We start from the raw sequence: 26,361 nt of genomic DNA, 5'->3' as shown, positions 1-26,361 counted from the left end.
CTTCTTGCGCAGTCCAAGAGGCACCTTTGACAGCATGTGACACGTTGTCATTGCAGTTTGGTTACCATCATCTTATAAAGATGGTCCGTGGGTGCCAGTAAAGCCAGAGATTACTCTCTTTCTCCATACTGTTAATTAAAGCCTTTTCCTGGAAAGGAGATGCCATGGTGCAGCTCAGTTAGCCAGGGCAGACTAGCTTGTGTCTGTCATTCAGTGTAACACTTTGGCTGCTGTTTGTGACGGTGTCTTTTTGGCTTCCTTTCACTCAGAGTAGGCATACTTGTTTTCTGAAGCCCTCTCCATATACTCTGTGACCAGCAAATATGTTAGGTCTTTTGAATCTAGGTAGATGCACAGTGGAAGCTGCTACAAAAGATCATTTTTGAATCTGGCTGCAAGTTTCATGGCCCTATTGATCCTGAATAAATGTCTTTATATGTGATTTTGATTTTCTGCAGAATGTTAGTTTCCCCTTGAAATTATCTTTAAAAACCAAGAAGTTTAGAGGTGAGAGCACAGCTAAAGTCCTACTTACAAACCCAAGCTTTAATCACTGCCATAGTGAAAATAACCCCCAGTATATGAATGACATGCAGGTGATAGCTGAGTAAATGAGTGGTTTTTCTGTTACGTCCTAAACTTGATTTCTAGCTGATTTGTGCCAGTGATGGCCAAGCTGTGTACATCTGTTAGCATCCCACTGAGAGGCTGGCAGAGCTGCTCGCACCCGAGAAATGCCTGAATAAATGCACCGCTGAAATTAAGGGAGGGAGTTGCGGGGAGTAAAGACACGTTGTCCCATACTCTTTCTCGACTGGGTGCTGGTTGAGCTTTGGATTTGGTGATCTTAGGTTTTTTTCTCTTTTAAGGTGCAATATTAAAAGATTTAAGACCTTCAAGGCCTTTAAGTCTTCAAGCAATTATTTTCTTCCCGAGTATGGTCACCCAAGAGCCAGAAGCCCCAGGAGCGGTGAAAGCAAAGGATGTGCTAGCTGTGTTCTGCACCTCTGTGGAAAGCAGAGCACCTTGTTACTTTTTTCACAGGTGTTTTTGCTTGTTTGGAAAGTAACTGGAGCTGTGCTCATGAATATTTGAGGCTGTCAGCTGCCTGTTGAGGGCTGGAGGGAAGTAGGGCCAAGGAAGGGCAGGCAGTGCGGGAGCCAGAGGGGCAGAACAGGGAGCGGCCCCAGCCCTATGTGGTTGTCTCGTCTCTCTTATGGTAGTAGACTTCTTATTGGGATGAATGTGCTCTGAAATATTTATTGCCCTGTTTAAATATTCATCGCTGCAAAGGCAGTGCAGCCTGATGGCAGCAGTGGAGCCTCAAGGGACAGGGGCCACAGCAGTCCCTGGCATTTCCTTTCAGTAATATGATAAAAATATGTTAAAAAAAAAAAAAAACGGGCATTCCCCCACTGCAAGATTGACAGGAGCAGTCAGGCGTATGTCCCAGTGTTTCCTCTTCGTGCCAGAGACTTGTATTTGCTCTCAGGCTCGTATGCTGGGGTGCTGCTCTTGGTTGCCAGATGCTAATGCTTTTTTTTCCAGGCCTGTATCCTGGAGTGAGTGGCTTTGTTTAGCCTGACACTGTGAGTGTGAAAAGGGATGTACAGAAGAGCAAACCGACTGGTTTGAGAGGGTTTAAGTTTTGCACAGGCTGTGTTCTTGTCTTTCTATAGGTGTGCAAGGAGTGGGGAAAAAGGACCTTTAATGTACTTGTCTGTGGAAGGTGGGGATCTGCTGAGAATTATGGAGAGGTAAACTTCTCAGGAATTCATGTAGTAATATATTAAGGGAGCTGCAGATGCTGACAGGTGTGCCCTGGCATGAGATGCTCTTATATCAATTTAGCTTTTAAGGTTTATTTACTTAGCTTCAGTAAAATAGTTTAAAAGTTTAAAAGTCGGACTGCCAGTGATATGCAGTAGTTTAATGTGAATATTTTGCATGTTGCTGCTGTTAAACCAACACGTGCTTTATGTGTCCCAGGGCATTGACGTGGTAGTAGCAAGGGTGCTGCTGAGTGTGGGGGCTGCAGGAGCTGCGTTAGTGGCACCCAGCCCAGGAAGAGGCACTTGAAAGGTGGTCAGATGTGCTGCTGACATCGAGCTTTACCTATGAGCTGTGCAGGTGGCCTGTGTGGGGAAGAAGTCTATACTGGTTCGTGGTTACGGCAGGAATGTGGTAAACATACACTAGCTGGAAGGCCTGGGGAAAAGAGGCTTTAAAAGGATTTTATAACAATGGGAAAATCTTTCCTGAGATACTTGACAAATTCACTGTGTATGAACCAGCTTTATGCTGGCTTACGTGGGGATGCTCTAGAAGTTAAGTACAAGTGAAGCAGGTAGTGGCAATAGCATATGCTAAATGTCCATGTAGCCTCTTGTTCTGGGATGAAGTGGCTTTCAGGTGCATTTTGAAGTTGCACTTAATGTAGCGTAACTGTGGGCTGCTGTGAGAAGAACAATCCCCCTCATCTCTGTGCCCTGGCCATATGCTCAGCCTCCTCACCACTTTGGGCATCGTGCTTAAGCAGATCTAAAGCGAGACAGTTGAGTTTATGACCAAACAGATGACTGTTGTTTGGATTAATTTTCTGGCAGTGGCTGTGGTGTGACTGAATCTCGGGAGGGGAAGTGGAGCCCCTGATTCTGAGGCCAGTTGGTAGTTTTTCATTTTAGGGGGTACACAAAACTGCGCCTATACTTTTCAGTAGCTTGTTCCTCTCCATAAGGTGAGGTCATTATGCTTATAAATGTGTATGCTGCTTAGTTTAATCAGCTTTAATTTATGTGCATTGACTTCCACCAGCTCTTGTTAGCTTTCCAGGATATTGTCCTATAGATCTGGCTTTACATTGTCTCTTCTGGCTGTACCTGCATTGTAGGCCATTATGTCTCACTCAGGAACCTCTGTTTTGGGTGACATAATGTTTTCAGCACAAGGACAGGAGAAGATGGAAAAGACTGAATCCTTCTCACCAGCTGACTTAATGACTGTCATTTAGAAATCAGTAAACAAAATGAAATGGTGTCTTTGATCAGAGCTTAATTTGTCAGACTCGGCTTTTGGCTATTGGTTTTCTTGATTACTTTTTTTAATAGCTTAAATAGTATTAGCATCTACTTTATTTTCCTCACAATTTATATACTTTAATAAAATAATCAGTTGCCTTTTTTTTATTATAAGCAAAATAAATTGGGCTTTTCAAGGTTTTCAGTGTGCAGCCGTGTGGCTTTTTCCAATCTTGTGGTCATTTCTGTAGCTCTTTCATGTTCCCTTTTGAATTTTTTAATTCCATTTTAAAAATTTGTATGTTGAAGCATATATCTTATTTTTCACCTGGCCAAGGCCACGTACACAAGTAGCAATGCATCCCACACGCTACTTGTTGGTAATATATCTGAACAGCTGTAGTCACTCTCTGTACCAGGCTGCTGCACTGGTGAGTTGCTTCCCCATGACTCTCTGCTCCTTTCCAGAACCTCTGCTTTCCAGGACACAAAGTGGAGGCTTCTTTGAAAATGGAAAACTACTCTTGGAACAAATGAGTAGCAGGAGATAGGAGAATGCTGGAGTGGAAAGTAACTGTGGGAAGAAATCTGTGTTTTTAAACCGTCAAATTTCTGTTCTGAAATGTGTGCCAAGTCAGTCACAGACTTCCTCCTCCCTGCACCCTGAGAGCAGCTTGATATAATGTTGCTGCTGCGTGACTGAGTCCTGGTACTCAAGTCACAGATGGGTCCCGTTTGCCTCATCTCATCTCCTGTTTTCCGTACTGAATTCCGAGCGTACCCATGATAGGCCACTGGCAGTGAAAATATGACAGGGCTGAGACGTTTAGCTGCTTGCATGAAAAAAACCCCAGAGCCTCTAGAGGAGCTCTGGTTTTGTGTTTAAATATGCTGCATACGTCTCGTTTTCCACCTTTGCTTCAGAGTCACGTCCGAACACGCGGCTCCTCGCTACAGTTTCTGCCAGCTCTGCAGTTCTTTCCAAGGCATTCAGCAGTCTCCAATTGATTCCAGATGTGTTCTCCCCTTCCCGGCGCTTTCTCCCTTCTTCCTCCTCCTGCTCTGGCAGCAGAGGCAGGGCTGCTTTTTTCCTGTGTGGTGCTGGAGTTAGTGCAGGCAGGCAGGAAGACTTCCCTGCTGTCCGCTGAAATCTGGGGAATTGAAGGGGCCTGTATAAGTGCAGTGTAAGTGAAGCTGCCTGACAGGGCTTTTAAGGTTTGTCTGTCCTCCAGGAGCCAAGTCAGCTCAGAGCAGCCCCTCTGCACAGCTCACTACTTCCTTCAGCTCATTGCCTTCACAGCAGGGGAGAGAAGGACAGGAAAGCCTGATACCAAAAGTGATCTTTAAAATCCTTCCTAGAAGAGCACTGGAAATACAGAGAGATCTGGAAGAGTCTATTACAGATAGCTGTGTCACATAGCAAGGGCTTTGAGAAATCCTTGTGACTAAAGTAGATACAAATCTTTCTAAGGAGCTGAGGGAGCTTCATGAGGATTTAAACATTCAGGAGAGCCATTTGAATTCTTGCAGAAGAACTCTCCACCCTCACTGAGGTTTGGTGATATACTTGCAGATGCAGCGCAATAGTCCATTTGCAGAACAGAGACGTGATGAAAAATTGCTTATCCGTCCAGCTAGGTCCTTGATTGGCATTGGAGAAGCAGATACTGGTTTTCTGAAATACGTCATCTGGAGAATTACCCTCTCCCTTGAAACAAAGCTGTCTGAAATGAGCAATCTGATTGCAGAATTAGCTGAGGTGACAGTGACTGTGACACTACCTTGCTAGCCTGGTCAAGAGATACCATGGGACCAGGTGGTATTTTCTTCCCTGTTACATTTCCATGTTCTGTAGCCCTTCTTTTTCTAAGCAGCACCAGGAACCACTGGTTAGCTGTCAGGAGTAGGGCACAAAAGCAGCATAGGCAGGTTCTCTGTGCCATCTTAAAGTGTCACGTAGCGCCCAGATACCCTGCTGCAACCATGGACCTCTCCTGAAAAGCAGTTATCCGTTCCTTCCCCACCACTGGCCTCTGGTTTCTGCTGCTTCCCTGAGGGAGGATCTGCAGTCATGCAATGGAGAGAGTGATTGGTTTGCTAATCTGCTGAATAGCTGATGGCAGTTAGCTTGGATTAAACATACGTGACACATCTGCAGCACACTGTTCCTTAGCTGTGACTCGTTTCAATTCTGGTCCCAGAGAAGGAACTTAGCTGTCTTTGCCTGACAGAGGAGTAATCTCCCTTGTGTGGAACATGTCTCTGCCGCTCTGGGTGCCCGCTGGATTAACAGAGGACTCTATTCGTAGTATTTGGAGACTTTATTTTCATGCTGATTTGTTGAAAGCTAGTTGTCTTATGGAAATCTTTTTTTCTCCAAGAATGTTTAACTGTGAATGTTAAGTGGAAAATAGTCACTTGGAATATTGCAGAGCTGGGAAGAACACAACCAGGGTAGGTGCTAAAGGACCAATCTGGACCGAAAAATTGAGCCTGAGCTTTTAGTTGCTGGCTTTGTTGCTGAGGACATATCCATTCTGGTGATTTTTTCCCTTTGTTCTCCACCCTTACCCCCTTCTCCCTGGTAATTCTCAGAGGTAGTTTAATTCCTAATATGGAATGCAAACAGATGTTGGGACCCTGATGTCTCTCAAAACACACTTCCCTCTAATCAACCCCAGAGAGCACGAATGGATTGAAAGCATTTGTTGGGATGCCTTTGTGCCAGTAACATTTAACCTTTTTTTTTTTTTTTTTGAGTAGGGAATAATGTAGATTTCAGAGCAGAAATCAGTGCTTTTTAAAATCTGAGAGATATGTTTCAGGCTGGTAAGTAGATGTGGCCTTGGGCCTTATTAATACTGCGTAACTCTAAAGCTTTGGCTATATCCAACAGGAAGCCTCTTTGCAGGTTGCCTGAGGGCATCTTACCAAGTGTGCATGCATTCAGCACTGAGAGCCTGTGTTTGTGCATAGGGGTAGAGCAAAAGTTGGCCATTACTGGAAGTGATGATAGCATGGGGATGAGTGAGTGCTTCCTGTGTATAACAGTAAGATAAGACTATAATTTTCTTTCATCCTTTCCTACAAAAGGGGGGCTTGAACTTCTTTTCCGTAAAGTTCTTAAATGCATTAAAAAAAAAAAAGGCCAGCTGCTTTATTTTACAGAACACTTTTTGGTGGCCTGGAATGATAGTGTGTATTGGAAGATAACTCATTCTTCCCTTGATTTACATATCTAGGAAGGGCAAGATTAGATAATATAGTGCAAGCTTGCACCAGGAAGTTGAAGGAGACATGCCTTTAAATGGTTAGCTCCGTGCAAGTGTGAGTGAGGCATCTCTTCTTAGATTTTTTTTTTTTTTTTTTTTTACTGGTGCATGATTAGCTTATTGGGGCTTAACTTAATCCGGTGCAAAAGGTGTTTCCTGAATGATTACATCAGATTTAAATTTTAAAATGTGTACACATTAACTTAACTTTCCTTTGTTTTAACAAAACTACCATAAAACTCCAGCAGATGTTTCCAGAACTACCTAGGTTTAGGGTTTGCCTTTGGGAGGATTCAGGAGGAATTGCTCTCATGCCCATGGCAGTAGAGTCAAAATCCAGCATCCTTTTCTATTAACACAGTGTGTCATAGATCAAATGAAGATCAAGCTCCAGATGTGCAGATGAAATACAAAACCTCTTATTACTATGATTCTCTTCAAGGTGCTTTTATGATCAACCCACATGAAGAAAGAGTGTTGATTTTATCAGTCTGGGTCCCAGACACACAGGCATGTCAGTCTTGCTCTCTGGAGTTACAGAAATGCCTTTGTAGTGTGGACTGTGGGTGTCAGGTTAGGGTCACATACCCCTCTGAATCCAGGAATGGGTTTGTACAAAGATGAAGGATATGAGATGGTTATATCCTTTGTATGGATCCTTTTCACCACCAGATTTCTTTTCTTGTAGGCATTTTACCCGCTCTTCCCATTCAGAAGCTAATCTGTAATGAAATGGCTACATCAGAGAAAGTGTTATTGCTGCAGTTTGGGATAGACAGCTTGTATCATGTTTGTAGGCACCTGCAGGGTTGGCATGGGCAAGTCACTGTTTTGGGGTGTCTGGGCCATTGGAAAGCCATCACTTCTTAATTCTGTACATCACTTTATCTTGTGTTTGAGTATCTTCATGGCCCTAAAGAGCAAAAGCACAGTTTTAAAAACCCAGGTATAGGTTCCATGTGCTGTGAGAGCTACCAGTGTAGGGTGGAAATTTATCTTTGGTGTAATGAATGCCCCAGCCTGTTTTTTTTTTTTTTTGTGGAAGGGATAATACTGGACTTCCTGGTTGGTGTGGGGAACATCATTCGCACTGCTTTGTGTCCATTCCCATTTGCTAAGAAATTGCTCATCGATACATTTGTTACCAGCGGGCAAATTGTGGGATTGCCTGTGGAGAGGGTTAATGCATGCTGGAGACTGCAGCTCCCTGGCAGCCTGTGCTCATCCAAGTGCTGGTGCCCATGGCCCTTCCCTCCCCAGCTTCTCCACCCCCTGTCCTTTCTGGCTCTGGTTCTCTTCCAGCTCCTTGCCAAGCTGTTTCAGCGCTCTTAACTGGGAACAAAACTAACCTGGCAATAAAAAGTGAGTAATTTTTTTTTTTCCTGGGATACGTGCTGAAAGGGCTCAGTGGTGGGCAGGCTGACAGGGGAGAGAGGGCAGGAGTGCACAGCTGGATGTGGGATGGTGACAGCTCCAGCCAGAGCCCCTCTGAAGCTGCAGCTGAGAACTGGGAAGGGAGACTGTGTTGGAAGGGGCTGGGAAAGGGACCCTGCTGCAGCAGCCTTTTTTTTGATCTGTGAGAAGAGGAGGGGGGGGGGAAAACCAGCCCATTATTAATTAATTAATTAATTATTCTCATGCTCCTAAGCAGCAGCCTTGTATGGTAAGGCCTTTCTCTCATCTGTGTACAGCCAGGGAGCAGTGCTTTGCTTCCTGTGCCGGAGCCGGGTGTGATGTTTGCATCCCTGACAGGAGGCTGTGACCTGGGGTGTAGGAGGGGACAGCTTGGTCCCTGCATTCCCCTCACTCAGAAGGATCCCTTTCATACAGAGAGCTGAAGGTGGGCAGCAGCCCTAGATTCGTGCCAGGCTCTTCACAGATCCCAGCTCCAAACATTTTTGCTGTTTACGGAAGGGATTAGGTTAGTGCAGAGAGCAAACAGTCGTAGCCTGGAATGCTCTGGTCTTCACAAACAGGTTAATTGCCTCCATTAGCTGCAAGTCAGTTGCTTAAAGGATTCATAAAATTAGTTCAGTGAAGACATATGTATTAGAAACCCCATTCCACTAATAGGCTTATACTCGCATCTATCCCAGTGATTTGGGGGTTAGCAGAGTTCAAAGGCATTTTTAAGAGATTGTTTGATGTTTATATGCTGTACCATTTCTCTGCACCTTTCTGTGATGCTGATGACTCACAGTAGGGTTATGGATAGCACAGACCGGTTGCCCTGTGGCAGTTTGCCACATCTGTACAGAAATTGTACTGGTTTAACTTTTCCAGGAGTATAATTTTTATTTGGCTGGTCAGGCTTTACTATCTATGCATATTGTGGCGTACAGATACAGAAGAGAGCTGGAGCTCCATTGCTGTAAGGCTCCTTTCATATCCCTCTACTTAAACCCGTTTCTCTGATGAGCAAAACAAAACCACTCCTTCACAGAACAGACTGATCTTTGGCAGTTTTATGGAAGCAGGAGGCCTTTGTGTGCATTTCTGGTGTTCGCTCCTGGTGCTCCAGTGCCGTGATCTTGGATCACCACCTGCTGTCTGCTGAAAGAATTCATCCTGTGTCACATTTGCTGAACCACGTTGCTCCTTGTTGCGTTGTCGTCCCCAGCTCCCACCCTTCCTCAAGGTACCAGCACATGTGGTTACTCATCGTTCCTCCATTTAGCTTGGAGCTGCAAAAGTTCATTAATTAACTTAAAGCTGCATAAGCTCTTAGAAGTGTGTCCCCATTAGGGATTTTTCACTGCTTGAACTAAATTGTTTTTTAAACAAAATGTGGGATGGGTTTGTACTGAGCTGTGTAGGCAAACCCCTGACTTAAGGAAGAAAGTTGGCACCTGCAAGTACACGACTGGACCTTTGCAGGGCTGAGAATAAGGGCCTGAAAGCAGAGCCCAGATGGGTAACCATATCGTTCTTGTGCCCTGAGGGCTTGGGTGCTCATGAATCAGATGCCAACATTTTGCAAGGGGGCAGCTGCTTTGAATTCCTGCCTGATGTGAATGAATTATTTCTGTGGGAACAGAGCAACAGAATGAATAGAAAACACAGGAATTGCTGCTTTTCTTTGAACTATAGTTACCATATATTGTGCTGAAGTATTATCTTTTTTTTTAAGGTGATTGTGTTAATTACACTGTTTCACTTGCACTGAACAGCCTTTCCCAGTTTGAGCATGGGATGGCAGCTATCATGGCTGGTGCATGGCAGCACAAACTGGCAGAGCGAGTCAGTTAATCTGGAACTGCCAAAATTATTCCTGCAACCAAATGTCCCCCACACTCACCCCCTGGAGACTGCCAGCCTGATGCATTGTAGCCAACAGAGGTGTCTGTCTGCTCCTGAACATTGATTAAAAATTATTTCATACCATCACAGAAGTTTAAGATGGCAATAGCTTTTGTGAGGAGCTGCAACCAGGTTTTCTTAGTCCTGTGATGGCATCCTTGTGTAAGTTTGGGGATGGTGACTGCTCTTGGGCATGTCTGTATCGGTTTTTTGTTGCATTTTAGTTAACTTTTTAGACGTCTTCATGAGCTAAAACAAGCAGGACTGGCATTGCAGTGAGGTATGTTGTCAAGATTGGATAGACAAAATACTTTCTGTCGAGTCTATCCTCCTAAGTACTTACCTTTACTCAGAAATTTAAGGGTTTCTCCATGCTCTCTGTACCTCCTGAGAAGTGTGAGAAGCAGCACCCCTGACTGCAGAATTTTACGTGGTGGTTTAGAAGCAGGGGAAGGAGTTCAGGTTCTATGTTTGAAGATTAATGGGGTTTTTGTGTGTGTGTGTGTTCTGTGTTAGTCCTTGAAAATATGAAGTGTTGTGTAAATGTTGAAATTTGGTAGAATAACAGAAGAGGTAGAATCTTCTCTGGGTTTGGAGGATATCAGTATGCTGTGAAACCTGCAGAGGTCTCATCAGGAGTCCTTTTCTGTAGACACTAGTGGAAACAGGGAAAAAAGTAATTCTAAAGCATCAAAGGAAATTAAAATTACAAAAAAAAAAAAATCAGACGGGAAATGTGTCCATAATCATATGAAGAGAAAAAGAATTTGAGATACATGTATTCCATGGGATGATGAAACCTGGACAAATATAATGATGATGGATCTCCAGATAACCTGAGACATTAAATGAAGGATACGTTTGTAATAAAAGATACGATTTTTGCATGTTAGTGTGATTTGAGGAGTGGGGGAGTGACAGTGGTATTAAAAACATTTTATTCTGTACCAGAAATCCTTCTTTAAAAAATCTTAGGAAGGTCAGAGAGGAGCAATAAATAAAGTTACCAGGATATTTTGGCTTGAGAGATGTGATTAAACTCAAAATAAATATGTATTATCAAAATGCCACAAGCAACAGAGGAGAGAGTAAGCATTTTTCATTCTTCAAACATTTGTAGGTAATTGAAGAAGGGAGAGAAAATATTTAAAAGGTTGAAATGCATTTAAACTGGAAGGAACAGTATTAACTGAGGGGTAAAAACATTGAAAATAAGATTATATGAGGTTCATGGGCTGGCATTTTAAGTAGTCTAAAAGTGAGGCTGAACAGAATGCTGGACTATGTCCTTTGGGGAGCAGCCCTGCACTGTTGAGTGGATGGCAGAATAGGTTTTGTTTGGGGCTAATCAGCATTCTTTTCCTCTGACCTGGGATGCTGCTGGCTTGGAAATCTAGCTTGTTCTGAGAAGACTGAAAATAGTTTCTGCTCCTCCATTTTTCCTGTGGAAAAAATTTTAATTGAGAAGAAATTCAGTTTCCTATTTAGCTCCTATTTGAAGCTCCTATAAGAAAGGGGCAGACAATGTGGGCTGTACCGAAGAACGCAGACCATTAAATGCAATGAAATACTGTAATCAGAAGAGCTTGGAAAGGAGACAGTATGTGGACAGAATGGAGCTGTCATGTAAACAGTCTGAGTAGGTGAGCAAGAGGATTGCTGATACCTGGTTTGCAGTGGGATGGCCATCGTTCTGCCTGTCCTGCCTCCTGTTTTAGAACTCGCTCTGCAGATCTTGATGATGGGGTTAGGTCGAGTTAGAAGTGGCTTGCTTTGAGGCTGAGAATAGCAAAGGAATGAGCAGAGCCAGAGGGCTGGTGGAGCTGCCCTCCTTTTTTAGGGGGAAACAAAAACCCTGTCCTGCTTTCAGAAAATGTGCTTGGTGCGTGGAAAAACCTCCGCAGAGCTGCGAGCATGCGACGCAAGGCTGCAACTGCTTGAGGGAGTGCGTGCAAGGAGCTGAGCACTGGCCACGGCTGGCATGCTTGCCTGAATTTTTCTTTCTCAGATAAGGCTGCAGAGTTTGTGTTCCTGCAGGCAGCAAGGCTGGACTTGAAACCGCCCGTTCTTCAGCATGGGCCAAGGCTGCAGCTCGGCTCTGCTAAGTGGTATTGAATGCCCTTCCCTCTCCTTCTCCCCAGCTGCGGGAGCGCGTGGCCACGTGGCCCCCAGGGGAGGCAGACCAGATAGACTAATGTCAGAGCAAATTTGGGATTCAGCCAGTGTCTGAATGACCCGGTGCTGGCTGGAGGTGCACTGCGTTTATCATTGTTTCCTCCGCCCGGAAGGGAAAGCTGCAGGTAGGCTGATAAAGGGGCTGAAAGGTTTGTCCGGCTTCTTTGGAGGTCCGTCAGCCCCTGCATGCTCTCTGCTGAAAGGCTGCTTGGTAATTCCCACTCTGCCTTTCCTGTCCATGGGATAAGGTCTGTTTTGCTTTTACTCCATTGATTTAAGCATGCTGGTGTCAGAATAGCCTCGAGCACCTCCAGGCTTTGTGGGGGAGGACCCAGGGCTGGAACAGCAGCCAAAATTTAAAATCAGGATTAGTCCATTGACACACACATAAATCAAACAGCCCTCCTATCATAAATCTTTTCTGTGGATTTTTTTTCTACTGCGGCGGTGAAAGCAGTAGGAGCGGTGCAGCAGCCTGGGCTTCCCAGGGTTGGGCTTCAATGTCAAGGCTGTTCTCCTTCACCCCGGGTGGCTGAATGCAGCTCCCCCCTTGGTGAGATCCCTGCAGAGGCTGCAGGGCTGCATGCTTTTTTGTTTGCTTCTTGTGGTTTTCTGACATGGTGGGGTAGCATTTTTATTGTCTTCTGGGGATATCTTTTGCATGGTCAGTTCTCTGTTTCTGAGTCATCTGCTTGGTGTTAGCGACATCTAAAACAGCGCTAAAAGCTTCTAAAAAGTCCACCATCCAAGAGGTCTCTGTGGGATACCCTAAGATGAGGGAGGAGTGGGTAATTAATGCTTTGTGTGATTGTAGAGATGCTCAGCATTGGGAAAGAGTGACTGTGCTCCTGGCTTGCTATCTCAGCTTGTTTCCTTAGAGCTCTTTGGTGTCTCCTGCATGGCCAGCAAGAAGCAAATGGGATATCCAGCAACAGATACCTGGGCACCTGTGCTCTGTACTCAGTGCTGCCAGGGCAAAGGAGGGGGCTTCTGCGCAGATGGATTTAAAAAACTGTACTTTTTAGCACTGTAACATAACAGAGAAGTGTGCTCTGAACCATACGATGTGCTTGCTTGTGGGCTTGCTTGTGAGCAGTGAGGGTCAGGCTGGAGGAGATGGACACAGTTATTGTACTTTTAGGGATGTTGAGTAACCCTGTTCTTCTGTATTTCCTTCTCATTTCCAATGTTTGAGTGCCTCTTCCCTTTTCTGAAATAACACCTTTCTGTGTGTAAAGCTTTGTATGAGATCACAGGGGTATGCAATCTGCAAACCCTGTAATTTGTTCGCTATATGCCACCCAGTAGCAAGAAAATTGCCCTGAAAAGATTAAGAAAACAGTGTCATGGCTCAGAGGAGCAAGGCATGCGCTTTTTGATAGGAGAGATAATAGAAGCCTGTGGAATACTATGGTGACAGTGAGCGGGATATTCACACCAACGTGTGTGTTGTTTCTTAGGCTGATGTTTTGATCTATCTTCTGTAGTATAAAGCTGTTTTCTCCTTTTTCCTTTCTTAAGGGTAACCAGGAGCCAGCAGCAACTCCTGATGCAATGGTGCAGCCATTCACCACAATCCCATTTCCGCCACCCCCACAGAATGGGATTCCCACAGAGTATGGGGTGCCACACACTCAGGACTATGCAGGCCAGACCAGCGAGCACAATCTGACACTCTACGGAAGCACGCAGCCGCATGGAGAGCAGAGCACGAACACGGCCAGCACGCAGAACGGATCTCTTGCAGTAAGTGCACAAGGGTGCCCAGCCAGAACAGCACAATGCTCTGGGGAAAAGCAGCCACTGATTAGATTGCTATTTCTCAAGTGTGCAGCAAACCAGCAGCAGGCTTGAAAGGGGAGAATTATGAACAAAACACGGCTTCTGACCTTCCATTACGGGGTTTCCCTTTTTGCATGTTCCCCTTGTAAATTGGTGCCTGCAGAGAGCAGTAGGACTTGAAATCACGATCACGGTGGTTTTACCGTGGTGGCATTGTCCAAAGATAGTCTCTTACAAAAGTGTTAATTACTTTGCGTTAATTGGCGAATGGTTCAAATAGATGTGATGGAGGCAAATTCTAGAGGGTTGGCAGTACAAAGAATTAGGGTTAGCACATGCATTTTAGGTGTAATCCCAATGTGGTTTTGTTTTCAGGAAGCTAGCAGAGTAGAAAATTACTTTTTGTTGACTTTCTGAAGACAGCAGTGAGCTTCAGGGAGCAAAGACAGGAGATGAGCTCTCAACTACTGGTCATCCATTTGCCAAACCAAGATTTTCATCATCTTATATTTTTTTCTTTCTTCTTTCCATGGCCTGGAACTGGCACTGGGCAACATGCTGGCAGATTATCCCAGCAAAAGCTTTATCCACCCCTTAAGCCACTTGTTAAGACTTAACTTCCTAATAAAGAGCCTTATGGTGAGAGCCTTCGGCGCTCAGGGGCGGATTTAATCTGTTAATGCTTTCAGTTTTACTTGTAGTTGGTGTTTGGCTTGTAGAGATTATTTTCTTTCCCTGGTAAGTACTGAATGAATTCAGTGCCAACAGTTGGAAGAACTGATAGTGCCAGCTCAAGTGTTCATGGTTCCTGGTGTGTGCCTCTGCTCCTTCTGCAGTGGGCAGTGGCTGCATGCTTGGCGCCGTCGGTCATGACTTTGATAAGATATCTTTGATTTCTTCCTGGGAATGCCGCAACTTTGGCATCTTGAAGAAGAAAAGGAGTACAAACTTTCTGAGGCACGTTGGTAGGGTGTGAAAGGAACTTAGGGTGCCTTGCTTGGCAAAAAAAAGCAGATAAGAAAAGACCAGGCAGGAAATAAAACTTAGAGCTGGTGCAGAAATTAACAGTGTGCAGAAATGCAAGTCATCGTTTTAGCACCAGATTGTCCGATACTGTTCCAACACATGAGATTTGGGTTGCCCGTCTCCAGCAAACAACTATCTCAGGCACTGCCAGTTGGATGAGGAAGCTGGAAACAGGGAATAAAACAGGGCAGTGGCTTTCCCCGTGTGTTTTTGTTGTTCCCATCCTTGTCCAGAGCTTAAGAGCATTTCTTTCTAATGGAAATGATGTGAGCCTTGACCTTGGATATAAGCTCTTGCCAGCCTTCCTTCTCCTCTTCCATATTAGGAGCCATCTCTGTGGCTCTGCAGGGCCGAGCTCTGTGTTTCATCAACTAATGCTGGCTCCAAGGAGCCCACAGGCTGTGGCTAGCCTGTGAGGAGGGACTGGGAGCCCATCTGTGCGGGGGGGAGTGTTACTGGGAGACTGCTGGCAGGCAGTGGTGTTGCCAGGAGTCTGTGGAGGGAGCCTGACTGGCAGGGGGTTATCCAAGAAACAGGCTGAATAACTCACAGCACTTGTACTGGCTGTTGGAAACAGGTGTGCATGTCTGGAGTGACTGTTTGATGTGGTTAAAGACGTGCAAGCTGAGCATGCAGAGTCAGGCTTGTGGCCGTAGCTGGCTGGGAAAGGGTAAGGACACACACAAGGGCGTTGCTGTGGCTGCTATGGCTGGGACTGGACAAACCCAGAGGATCCCAGATGGTGGCACACGAAGAAATCTGTGGGAGCAGGGGGAAAGGTGCCTCAACCAGTGGCTTTTCACATGCTAGTCTTCCACTGCATCCTGGATCTTCCAAGTCCCTTTATCTTTCTGTCTAGGACTCCTTCTCTATGAAATTATTTTGATTCTGTGAGCTGCCTTAGGATGTAATTCCCTGTAACTTTTCTCCTCCTCAGTACGCCAGTTAATGATGCAGGAACTAGGGGAAGCAAGAAGGCTCAGTAGTTACTCAAGTTAAAGCATGCTATTAAAATACAGCAGAAGAGATTGGTTATTTCATCTTAAACATCTACAGCTAATGTCAAGCATCTTGTCCATCTCATGTGCTGGCTATTACTTGACACACATGTTCAGTCCGTGTGGACTAGACTGTTACGCTTTAAGGCATCTTCTCCTTTAACCATTTTATCATCTTGCTCAAACAGCAGTGCTAACTTTAACAGAGCAAAAAGTCGTCAGGGTGATGTATGAGCCATCCCTCCCATTACTGCTACTGACAAGCACAGCTGCTATCACGTGTGTGAAGGCGATACCCCAGACTCAACCGCCAGTGGATTTTTTAGCTGCTGATTTGAAGCCTGTGCTCCTATGGGATGATTCAGAAATTCCTTCATTCGGACAGATAAGTTCCCTGCTTGCTTTTAAGAACAAGGCCTGTGATTGGTTCTGTTGGCAGGACAGAGGGAGATAGCAAAAGGTGTGGTCAGATGGCCAGGCTTTCCTGCTTTTCAGGCTGATAGCCTTTAGGAAAATTGCAGAAGAGCATGGGGTGGCTTAAAGATCCCTCATGGAAAGGGGGCTTGATCTTGTTGGTAAGATGTTACACAGCAATGTAATGTGGTCTGTAACAGGGTCCTTAATGCACAGAGTAGGAGCACCTTTTCATAGAAACTTGGCTAGCTCTGGTGGGCAAGTGAGCTGGAATGACTTGAGATTAGTGGTGGTGTCTGAGTTAATAGACAGTGCTCTGGGAGCCTGAGGTCAAAGATCAGCAGTGAACTTATGTAAAATAAACTTTGAGAGTCAAAGTCCATGCCTTCCTACTCAGTCTAAAACCCTGAACAAAGGGGAATAACTGGTTGGTGTCATCAGCTAAGGACGAGCTCAGTTATGGAGGTCTGAATGTAGTGGAAAGCATTCAGAGGTCTCAGGACTGGGGCATGGAAAAGAAATTGGCACAGTAGGTGGTGTAATACAAACAGCTTCATCTTTTGGAATCTCTATTTTAGGATCAAGTCTCATCTGTGGGGCTTTGTTTCTTGCCTGGCATGTGGCAAGAAGACCTCTCTGTCTGCATGTCCAAGCATCTGTCCTTTATCTTGATACTGTCCCAAAGCACAGCTGAGAGACCTGGATTAAAAACAGGCTGAGGTACAGGACCATATTTGGCCTACTTGGTCTGCCTGTTGCAGCCTTTCTCTTAAACAGTTGACACTCAGCATTTCACTTATGGTGCTGGGTTGCCTAGTTTCTTCCCCCTTCCCCCTTCTTGGTTTACCTTACTGCTCTTATCCCTAATAGAAACACCCAGCACAGTTAGCTGCAAGGGGAGATGCTAATTAGGCTGCAGTACCTCTGGCAGCTGAGCTGATCTGAGAGATTCACTGCTGTCAGAAAGGAGAGATCTGGCTCCAAGCGCAAACTCCCACTCCTATTTTACTGTCTCTGGCATTCCTTACGTGAGCCACTTTAATTCACTGACCTGGCAGAAAGCTGTCCAATTCTTTTGCTGGGTTAATGAATTAGAGAGCTCTTGGAGGGATCCAGCAAATGCTGTTGTTGCAAGGTAAGCGTGTGGAGAGCATGGCCAGAAGCCGAGAGCAATTGTCAGCTCTCTGCATCTCCTGGTACTCTACCCGCAGAGGGAAGATTAATCATCTGCTGAACTAAAAAGGCTTGCTTGATAGTAAATGCAATGCACTTAATACTGCAAGCTGATTATTCAACTTGTTTCTCTTGTTAATGTCAGAGGGAAGAATTTGTATGTCTGTATAAATTATGGAATGCAGCTGGAGGTATAGAAGTAGAGGAATAAGTTTATGTAAATTACTTCGCATGAAAATGGCAGGTGCTGCTGCCTTGGTGTTACGTTGTCATGAACCAGTATAAAGCATTATTTAATTACAGAGCATCGTGTCTTGGCTTCTTGATGTGCTGTACTGAAACGTATTTAACTCATCTGCTGTACCACAAAGGGATATTGACTTTCAAATTCTCAAAGGAGACACGTTTGTGGTGGAGGGCCCATATGTGTCATGTTCAGAAGCAAGACAGGGAAGGTGCTTGGTCATCTGGCTGTGCCCTGTACATCTAGCAAGGGCTTAGAAAGAAGAGAGCCAACAGCACCAAGGATTCCTCAACTGACTTTTGCAACACATGGATGGTGTTAAAATGATGACTTCCCCTTGGGTATTTCTTGCCCAGAACTGAATTTTCAGAATTTTCCTCTGTAATTACTTGTCATCCCTTTAGTAATTAAAGCAATTGCTCATGTGAGGTATTTCAGGTGAAGAATATGTTTAATGAATATCCTCAGTTATTTTCTGATACTGCTGGGCAGGTAGACATGAGGAAGAACTAGCTTCAAATAAGTAGTTTGCTGCTGATTGTTTGGCCACCTCAGCTTAGAAATTGCTGTCTTGAGGTTGCAAACCCTGACATTTAACATCAGGAGTTTGCTTTGATTATGAGGCAGATTGTCAGCACTTGCAGACTTGTGTCTAGTGAGGCAGATTTAAAAATGAGAAATGGGAAATAAATCAGCAAACATCATTACGTTAGCGTATATAGCTGTGGTACTTCTGTGTATCTCTCGAAGGTTATAGCAGATCTAGCAGAAGTACAGGGAAGGATAAAAGTGATGATGAAAGGGATGTAGCAGGTTCTTTATGAGAAGAAATGAAATCTTCACTTAGGGAAAGAGCTGTCACGAATGAAGGCATATGACAAGTACATAGAATATTGAATGGTAAGGCAACTAAAATATGGAGCTTTCCCATTTTCACTTACTAGGATGCACATGGGAAATAATTGGGTGCCATGTATGGAAAAAAAGCAGGGTTTACTACTAATTTTTTCCATATAATGAAGAAATTAGCGTTGCAGCTCTTGTCCACAGGATCCTTTGCAAGTTGAGACATCAGCTATCTTAGTTTGCTGGAGAAAAGTCACTGAGCATTTGCCTTGTTCTTACATCCTTCCTACAGATGCCACAGATTTGGCTGCTGTTAGAAAGAAGATAATGGGCTGGATGGATCTTAAATCTGTCACTGTGTGGCTGTTCTTCTGCCACTGTCAATGGAGCAGTCTGGGAGTGACCACGAGCTTGGGAGATCTTGCTGTCTCCTTCACCTTGTCAGGGCATCCCTGTTTTATGAAGAATGGGCTGGAAAGGTCTGATAATGTGACCAGCAGAGCAGGCCTTTCAAGGGGCTCCATTTCACCACTTCATTGAAAGGGAAAAGAAAAAGAAAAAAGCACTAAAGAATCCTGTTAGAAATATCCATCTTTGGATTGAACATGTAACTGGACATGTCAGAGGAGTTGTGCAGGATAGGTAACAATGCTTCTTATGTGCTTTCCTATGTTAGGTTTGTGTTCTGTGAGGTATGTCCTTAATGAGGAAATTGAATAAAATGACTTAAGCTTCTGAAAATAGGTAACTAACAAAAAATATATATCAGAAAAAATATACCCTAAATTCACCTGACTGTGTGGAAAATAGTGAAAAGCCTCGTAGAAGTGAATTGGTATGTCCTTAGAATTTTTTCGTCTGTTTTTTTAGCATACTGAATATTTTGGATAATAGTTAATTGTGCCTGTAAGGAGCCCCCAATTTTTTTTTTTTTTTTTAATATAACACTGCTGGCATCTCTGAAAAACCAAGTACATGGATATAGTTGTAAAATTACATTTACTGCTGTTGAAAGGTGATAATTAGCCCTAAGGTCTTGTGTCTGCTGAACAAGTGTTGAAGCAGCTGAAGTTCCCATGCCGTTTGCTCTGGGATGTGTAGGACCTTAGTCCTACTTTAGCAGAATATGGTGAGGCACAAGGTGGATTTTGTGTCTAGGGCCTAATTCTTCACTTGTTTTTTCACCAAACCTGCTCAGTGGGTATCTGTTCATTGGTGGGTGACTGGTTGTTTTGACACAGATTCTTCACTAGAAGTTGCAGAGATTTTTCCACATTGTCTGTACTCTGCTTTATGGTGGGAAGATTGCCTTCTCCCAGGCCTAGCCTTTGGTCCTTGTCGCCACAGTTCTTCAAGCTCTTGATCCAAACAAGCTTGGGTGTTTGGTTTTGGCTTTTTTTGGATTCAAGACTGATCTAGGAGCAGTGGAGTGAGCACAGTCTGTCTGCTACATTTTGTAAGCCACCCAAATCCCCTTTTAAATATAGTTATTAGTTACAGTTTGTGTTTTGTAAATATTTTCTTTGCAGTGATTTATGGCTCTTAACCTCCTCATTATGATTCACAACATTTTGGACCACCTGCTTCCTGGGGGGGAGAGAATGGGGGGGTTGATTTTTGTTTGTCTGTAACTTGGATCTGAAGTGGTTCCAGTCCTAGAAGCAAGTGGGAGATGGAAACAGAATGTGCTGGGTATTAATAATCTCTGTGCTGGTCCGTTGTACCAGTGCTTGTCTGGCTCACCGTGGAGGCATCCCTCTGTCTAGCCATTCAGATGGAGATCTGCTTGGAGCTGAGGTGGTGCTGGAGCCCCTGCCTCCCTACTGCTGAGGGGAAATCTTCAGCAACAGATTGTTCATCACCTGCATTAGGATAGAGGAGACCTGTTAAGAGGTGGGAAGGTGGTTATAGAGCTGCCCCCAAACCTGTCGGAACATCCTTGTGTTGCCAGGCGTCCTCCCCTTTTACGTGTGTGTATGTGCACGAGTATAATCCGTGCTTCTCTTTGCAGCCTCCTCTTCTTGCTTAGGGTTTTCCTGCTGCTGGCAGGTGTTAGAGAGGAGCTGACCTGTGGGCACAGGCAGCAAGGAGTTAAAAGTGAAGCACATGTGTTGCTGTCCTGAGTTCTGATGTGTTTCTCAGTGACCTTGAGCAGAGCTCTAAGCTCGTGTGTGCAGGCATGAATGGCATTATCACCTGCATCAGTATATATTACACAGGCTGTGCTGAGGCGGTGCAGTGAGTGCAGTACTGTTCCTAAATGTGAGACCTTTGCTGCAGCATGTCTGTGTTGCCTGATGACAGGCATTGAGACATAGGGAATGTGTATTAGTGCCCTTCTGAGCTGATTGTGTAGTTAAGGGAGAAGTCTCTTTCTTCACTGGGAAGTGCTGACACAAGGCCAGAACAAGCTTGAACGCCTTGTGGCGAAGGAGTCCAGGTGGGGAGTGGGCACTTGGTGAAATGAAGACTTTCATCATCTGACTTGGCCAGGGTAGCACTGCTGCCAGTCTCTGTTATGTGCTGCCTGAGAACAGGCTTCAGGCCCTTCTTTTCATCTCCTTCCTAATGAATTAAGCCAAGGAATAACTATGAAAGGGAAAAAAAAAAACCCAAGATCTGAAGAGACTGGTTTTTTCATTTATGTTGTAGCTAAATGTGTGGCAGTGGACAAATGTATTGAGCTAATGTTACAGTGGTGGAAAGTTCAAATCTTACCTTAGGGCCATGGGTGATAGAGATGAGGGAGCTACAGCATGCAGAAGAAGGTATTTAATGTTAAACTACTACTGAAAAAATGGGCTGTGTGAAAGCATGAAAAGCATTTGGAGTCTCTCAGTGTCGTTAGAAAGGTAAGAGTGGACCAAGATCCCTTTTTCGTTCTATCATTTCTTCTCTTTGAAGCATTTGTCTTACTGTACACATCTCACGTGCTGCAGAATGACTCTTGTGTGGCTCCAGCTCTCTGCCATATGCAGGAACAGCTGTGAGTGCTTTTGAGCAGGCCACTGCACATGATACATTGCGCCCTTGGTAAGAAAGGAGTTCTGCCCTCTGCCTGTGAGCAAGTGGATGGGAGAGGAGTGCAAACAACATCCTGGCTTCCTCCACTGGGGAGACAGCAGATCCAGTCCTGTGCAACCTATATTTTAATGTAGCTGTCCCTTTTAGCAGGAGTATTGGTGATTTTTGGGAGTTACTTTGGAGTACTCACTTGCAGGTGTTGTATCTATGGTGATAGATAAGCTACTCCTGTGTTTTGTCCTTCTTGGACAGATTTGCCCTGAGGAGCAGAGGACTGATGGAGTCATAAAAATAAAACCACTAAGTAGCATGGTGTGATTTAATTGCAAGCCAGCTGCATTGATTCTTCCCCTAGGGTGTACTCTCTGTAAGTTTGGAGAGCCTTTTTGTCATAGAGGTGAGGGAAGGAGAAGAGGGGGAACATGTGGGGGACAGCTTTTGGATAAGATCAAAAGGAAGTTTCTGAAGTTGTTCTCAAAAATTTGATTTTTGGGGGGGTGGATGAGTCTTAGAAAATAAAAATGTTTCATTCTACTAGGCGTCTCCTGAGAATTCCACAGCTATGGGAAGTAGGCATACTCGACAGGGCAGTATTGTCACTGTTCCTCTCATAGCTTAATCTATATTAACCAGATCAAACATGGTTTGTGCTGCATGCACAGCTCTACTGAAATGAAATGGAAAGCTGCCACTTCTCTGCTCAGCATGGCAAGACCCCAGTGCTTACTGTTTGCTCGCTCTTGTCTTTGTATATACACTTGCTTTGTAACCAGTGTGCAAATTCAAGGTCATATCTGTAAGTGGTATTTCTGGGCAGAAGATAGTGTTGCCAATTTAGTTTATCTGTGAAGAGATGTTTCCAAATATTTGTGAAGTGTTGTATGTGGAATGATGTGCAGAGCAGTCTAGCAAGTCCAGTCAGTCGTTGGGGAATTGGTGTGGGCAAGTCGCCTCAGATTTCTTTCATCCTTGGAACACAAATTGCGTATTTAAAATGAGGAAAAAAGGACCCAAACCAGCAAAAAAACCTCACCCCTACTCTTATATCTTTAAGGCCCTCAATGTTTTCTTGAAAGTGCCTTAAAAAGACTGACACTGGCAATTACAGTCCTTGCCTTATTGTAGGACTTCTTTTTACTTGATGGGTTAAGGAGGGAATCAGGTTGGCATATAAAGAGCTGAAATGACACTTAAAAGTGCATCACACAGGTAGTCAAAGCTTGCCTCCTAGGAGTCTGAGGCAAGCAGCAGGAGACAGAGTGAGTGGGTGGGTGCTCTTTGAATACCTTGGCCTGTCAGTGAATGCACTTGGGAAGGGACAAGAGCAATAAAACCGACCAAATTGTAGTCTGCTTTGTTCTGTGGCTCTGAGGTTCTGAGGTCATTTTTCTGACTAAATTTCAAAAAATGCCATTTTCTCATCAAGCCATTTTGCAAAGGGGCCTTGCCTTTGTATTTAGTCCTGTGCTCAGATTTTAGCGCTTTTCACTCTAAGCCCACACAAGCGGGTGAGGTTCTATTCCTTACTTTTCTCCTGCCAGTAATCTCTGAGCAGGCATTCGGTCTCTCCTCTGGCACACAGATCTCCCTTATTCCTCTGCCTGCTTCTTATGCTTTTCTGTGAACAAATACCCATGGTGTACCCCTTGACCTTTCTTTGCCATCCCAGTCAGCGCTTGGGAACAGTGGAACAAATTCCGTTTCTTAGTTGTGGAATTGGTAGCAAAAAGCAGCACTTGGAGTTTTTATAAATCTTGCAGTGGTGATGACTGTTTCCTGTTCCTGGGCTCACTTAAATGTATGCAGAAAGTTAATCGGAGACATCCGTAAGCTGTTCCTATATGGATTTTACCATTTAATTATAGATCTTCTTTTGGGGTAATGTTTCTCTGAAGGGAGCTTGACAGAGCAGATGCCGTTTTGCCTGGGGATGCACTTCTGGTATTGGCCCAGTGAAGAGCTGCCACTTCAGCTGTGGGATTTTGATGATTGCATGAACATCCTGCCACATGAGATTAGAGTGGCGGTACTACCTCCCAGCTCCAGGATATGAAAGATCCGCCTCTTCATTAGAGCTTTCATATGGTGGCAGCTGAAGTGAGGAAGAACGGCCTAAAAGGGAGAAGCAATTTAAGAAAACCAAAGACAAATCTACCAAGCTGAAAGGTGATAGGAGGGGAGGGAGGCTGAGATCTCATTACTGTTTACTCATGGAAAGGGAGGGGAAGAACAACAAATCAATTGTTAAGTGCTACTGGCTTTATCAAGATAATTGTCAAGTGCTAGATAGCTCAATTGCAAGTGCAGTGCTAATGCCTAAGAAGGGGTAGACAAGGCATGTGAAAGGAATTTGTGTGATTTCTACTCATGTGCACACTTTTGTCTTTTCTGATTTCAGCAGACAGAAGGAGGGGCACAGACAGATGGACAGCAATCACAGACACAGAGCAGTGAGAATACTGAGAGCAAATCCACTCCAAAACGACTTCATGTGTCTAACATTCCCTTCCGCTTTCGAGATCCCGACCTGCGGCAGATGTTTGGGGTAAGTTACGAGCACCTTTTCAGGCATGGCAGATTCTCCTTCTCCACAGGTGGGACACCTGGTGCTTGTGTATTTGTGTGAATGAAAAGCACTTCCCCCTCAGTTTAGTCAGCACACTGTAATATATTTGCAGGATTAGGACAATTGGTAGCATTTAACTCAGCTGGTGAGCACATGAGAACGATAACAGTGTTCTTCCTATTGAGATATTCATAGAATAATAAAATGGTTTGGGTTTGAAGCGACCTTAAAAATCATCCAGTTCGAACACCTCTGCCATGGGCTGATACACCTTTCACTAGGTGTTCTTAGAGCTCCATTCAGCCTGGCCGTGAACACCTCCACAGATGGGGCATGCACAGCTGTTTGGGGCAACCCACAACTTCTCTGAGCAAGAGTGTTCAGTATAATCTAACAGTTGGTTTGGGGAAAAAAGCAAACCAAAATGAAACTTCACCTTATTTCTGAGTAAAGGCCAGGATTAAACACTGACTTAATATATCCCTTGCAAAGCACTGTTTTTCAGTTGCATAGAAACAGGTTGAAGTACTTCTTTCCTCGTGATCCATTTCTGTGATGAAGAATGGCTGCAATTTGCCAACCAGCAATTGCATGTGGAAAAGCTAGTGCAAGTCAGATGGTATTCTACATAGTGTATGATACACCTTCTGTTTCTTTTGACCAGATAGTTTGTCTTCCCTAATCCTTGGATGCTATTCATGATTCTTGATTTATAAGCTCTTTGAGGAAGAGTTTGTTTATATGAGTACATGTGGTGACTCATTCCATGTGAACACAGATAAAAGAGCTAGATGCGTCATGACCTAACCTTCAGGTGAAGTTATCTATATATTGTTATCATATCATTATCATCATCAGGAATATTTGACTTGTCGGTATAATTATGATATGATCCTTGGTTGATGGCATGTTTTAAAGTCTTCAGAAATATTTCTTATTTATGAAGTTAACGGCTGCTGCCTTTTTAAGGTGCAGTCCAAAGAATCCAAGTCAGGAAAGCCCAAAGCTCTTGTCAGCTTAGGCTTGGAGTGTATACCTTGGTCCTCACTTACAGCCAGCTGCTTCTTCAAATTCCTGTTTCAGTTGTTGCATCTCCTGAGCCATCTGTGTGGGTGTGTATGCATGCACAAAGACACACTCTCACATGCAGAGTAGTGTTGCAGTATTGTAAATGTGTCTAATTCATGGACTTCAATGCTGTAAATGAGAGAAGAACTGGGCTTATCTGTCTGTAGCTTGGACAGTACAAAAAGAACAAAACAGTGGTCAAAACGCAGAAAGGCAAGGCTGCTATTCAGAAGGACCTGAATAGGTCTGGAGAAGGGCTGGAGACACGGGCTGAGGGAAATGTTAATATACTCAACAAGAGTGAATTTCAGGCCTTCCATCATTCTCAACTTTCTGTCAACCAGGACCCCCAGGTCTCTCTCTGCAGCACTGCTCTCCAGCACCTCATTCTCCAATCCGTCCATACATCCAGGGTTGCCCTGTCCCAGGTGCAGGATCTGGCGCTTGTCTTTGTTAAACTTCATAGGGTTGGTCATTGTCCAGCCCTCTAATTTGTCTAGGTCTCTATGCAGGACCTTTCTGATTTATCAATCAGATATCAGGAAAATTTTGGTTTTATTGTGAGGATGCTTAAATAGTGGAACACATTGCCCAGATGGGTTGTGGAACCTCCATCCTTGAAGGTATCTGACTTGACTGGACACAGCCTAGCCAAAAAGATCTCATTAGACCTGCTGTGAGCAGGGGATGCACTAAATGACCTCTGGAGTTAATTCCCAGCCAAAACTATGGATCTGTGATTCTGTTGCAAGAGGCCTGGGTTTGCTTCCGTGTTGTTCATACCTTAGGTTATTGTTATACTCTCGATGTCTGTGGGAATGTTTTCAGAATTAAACTCATCTCCTGGCAATCTGTGATTGCTGAATCTTCTGCTCTGCTTTTGTGGTTTTTTTGGCTTGCTTTTTGCTGTTGCAGGGCTGTGCAGTAGGCAGTTCCGTCCGGTTTGGACAAGTGGTTGCTGAAATCACAGCCAGTTCTTGGACCACCTGCTACAGTCTGTATTTATCATGTCCTGCTCTGTGCTATGGCTGCTCCCCTCTCCTGGGAGCTGCATCACTTACATAAATTGTTCCCCATTGCTGTCCCTTCTCCTGGGACTGATGCTGGACTGACAACTAGTCCTTTCCACACTCGTTTGCCTTGATGCTTTTCTGCCATGTGCTCCTGGTGTGGGAGACATGGATGAGATGGAAATGACAAGGACATCCCTGTCCTGGTGACTCTTGCCTATGCTTAGCAGATTGGGACACCCAGGCAATTTAAATGAACTAAGAAGTGACTTGTAAAAAATGCGGCCTAATTACTTGCCTTAAGATTTCCTGTCCTTTTTTTGGCCTAAATGGTGCCCTTTTCGTGCATAGGAGGGATGGGGAGTAATGCTATATGAATTGGTTTCTGGTGTTTGTCTGGTGTTTATTTTTTCTCTAAACATCATCTCAAGTTCCAGCACAGTGAT

The 26,361-nt window shown here is 44.4% G+C and overlaps 1 protein-coding gene across 11 annotated transcripts in view; it reads left to right on the top strand.

The window, feature by feature from the left end:
• Positions 1 to 26,361, top strand: part of RBFOX2 (RNA binding fox-1 homolog 2) — a gene marked incomplete at its 5' end in the record, with an annotated part of 172,308 nt that overhangs the window by 97,994 nt on the left and 47,953 nt on the right. For all 11 annotated transcript variants that reach the window (XR_014226347.1, XR_014226348.1, XR_014226349.1 and 8 more), the window contains 2 exons: positions 13,286 to 13,510; positions 23,670 to 23,816. Coding sequence is in view for 4 of the 11 variants with exons in the window: in XM_082280462.1 (XP_082136588.1) it covers positions 13,286 to 13,510; positions 23,670 to 23,816 (372 nt within the window). The remainder of the gene's footprint in view (positions 1 to 13,285; positions 13,511 to 23,669; positions 23,817 to 26,361) is intronic.

This window comes from Coloeus monedula (genome assembly GCF_965178545.1).
Source record: "Coloeus monedula genome assembly, chromosome: 4".
NCBI classification, from domain to species: Eukaryota; Metazoa; Chordata; class Aves; order Passeriformes; family Corvidae; genus Coloeus; species Coloeus monedula.
Note: the sequence above shows the minus strand (reverse complement) of the source record. Positions and strands in the feature narration are given on the sequence as shown.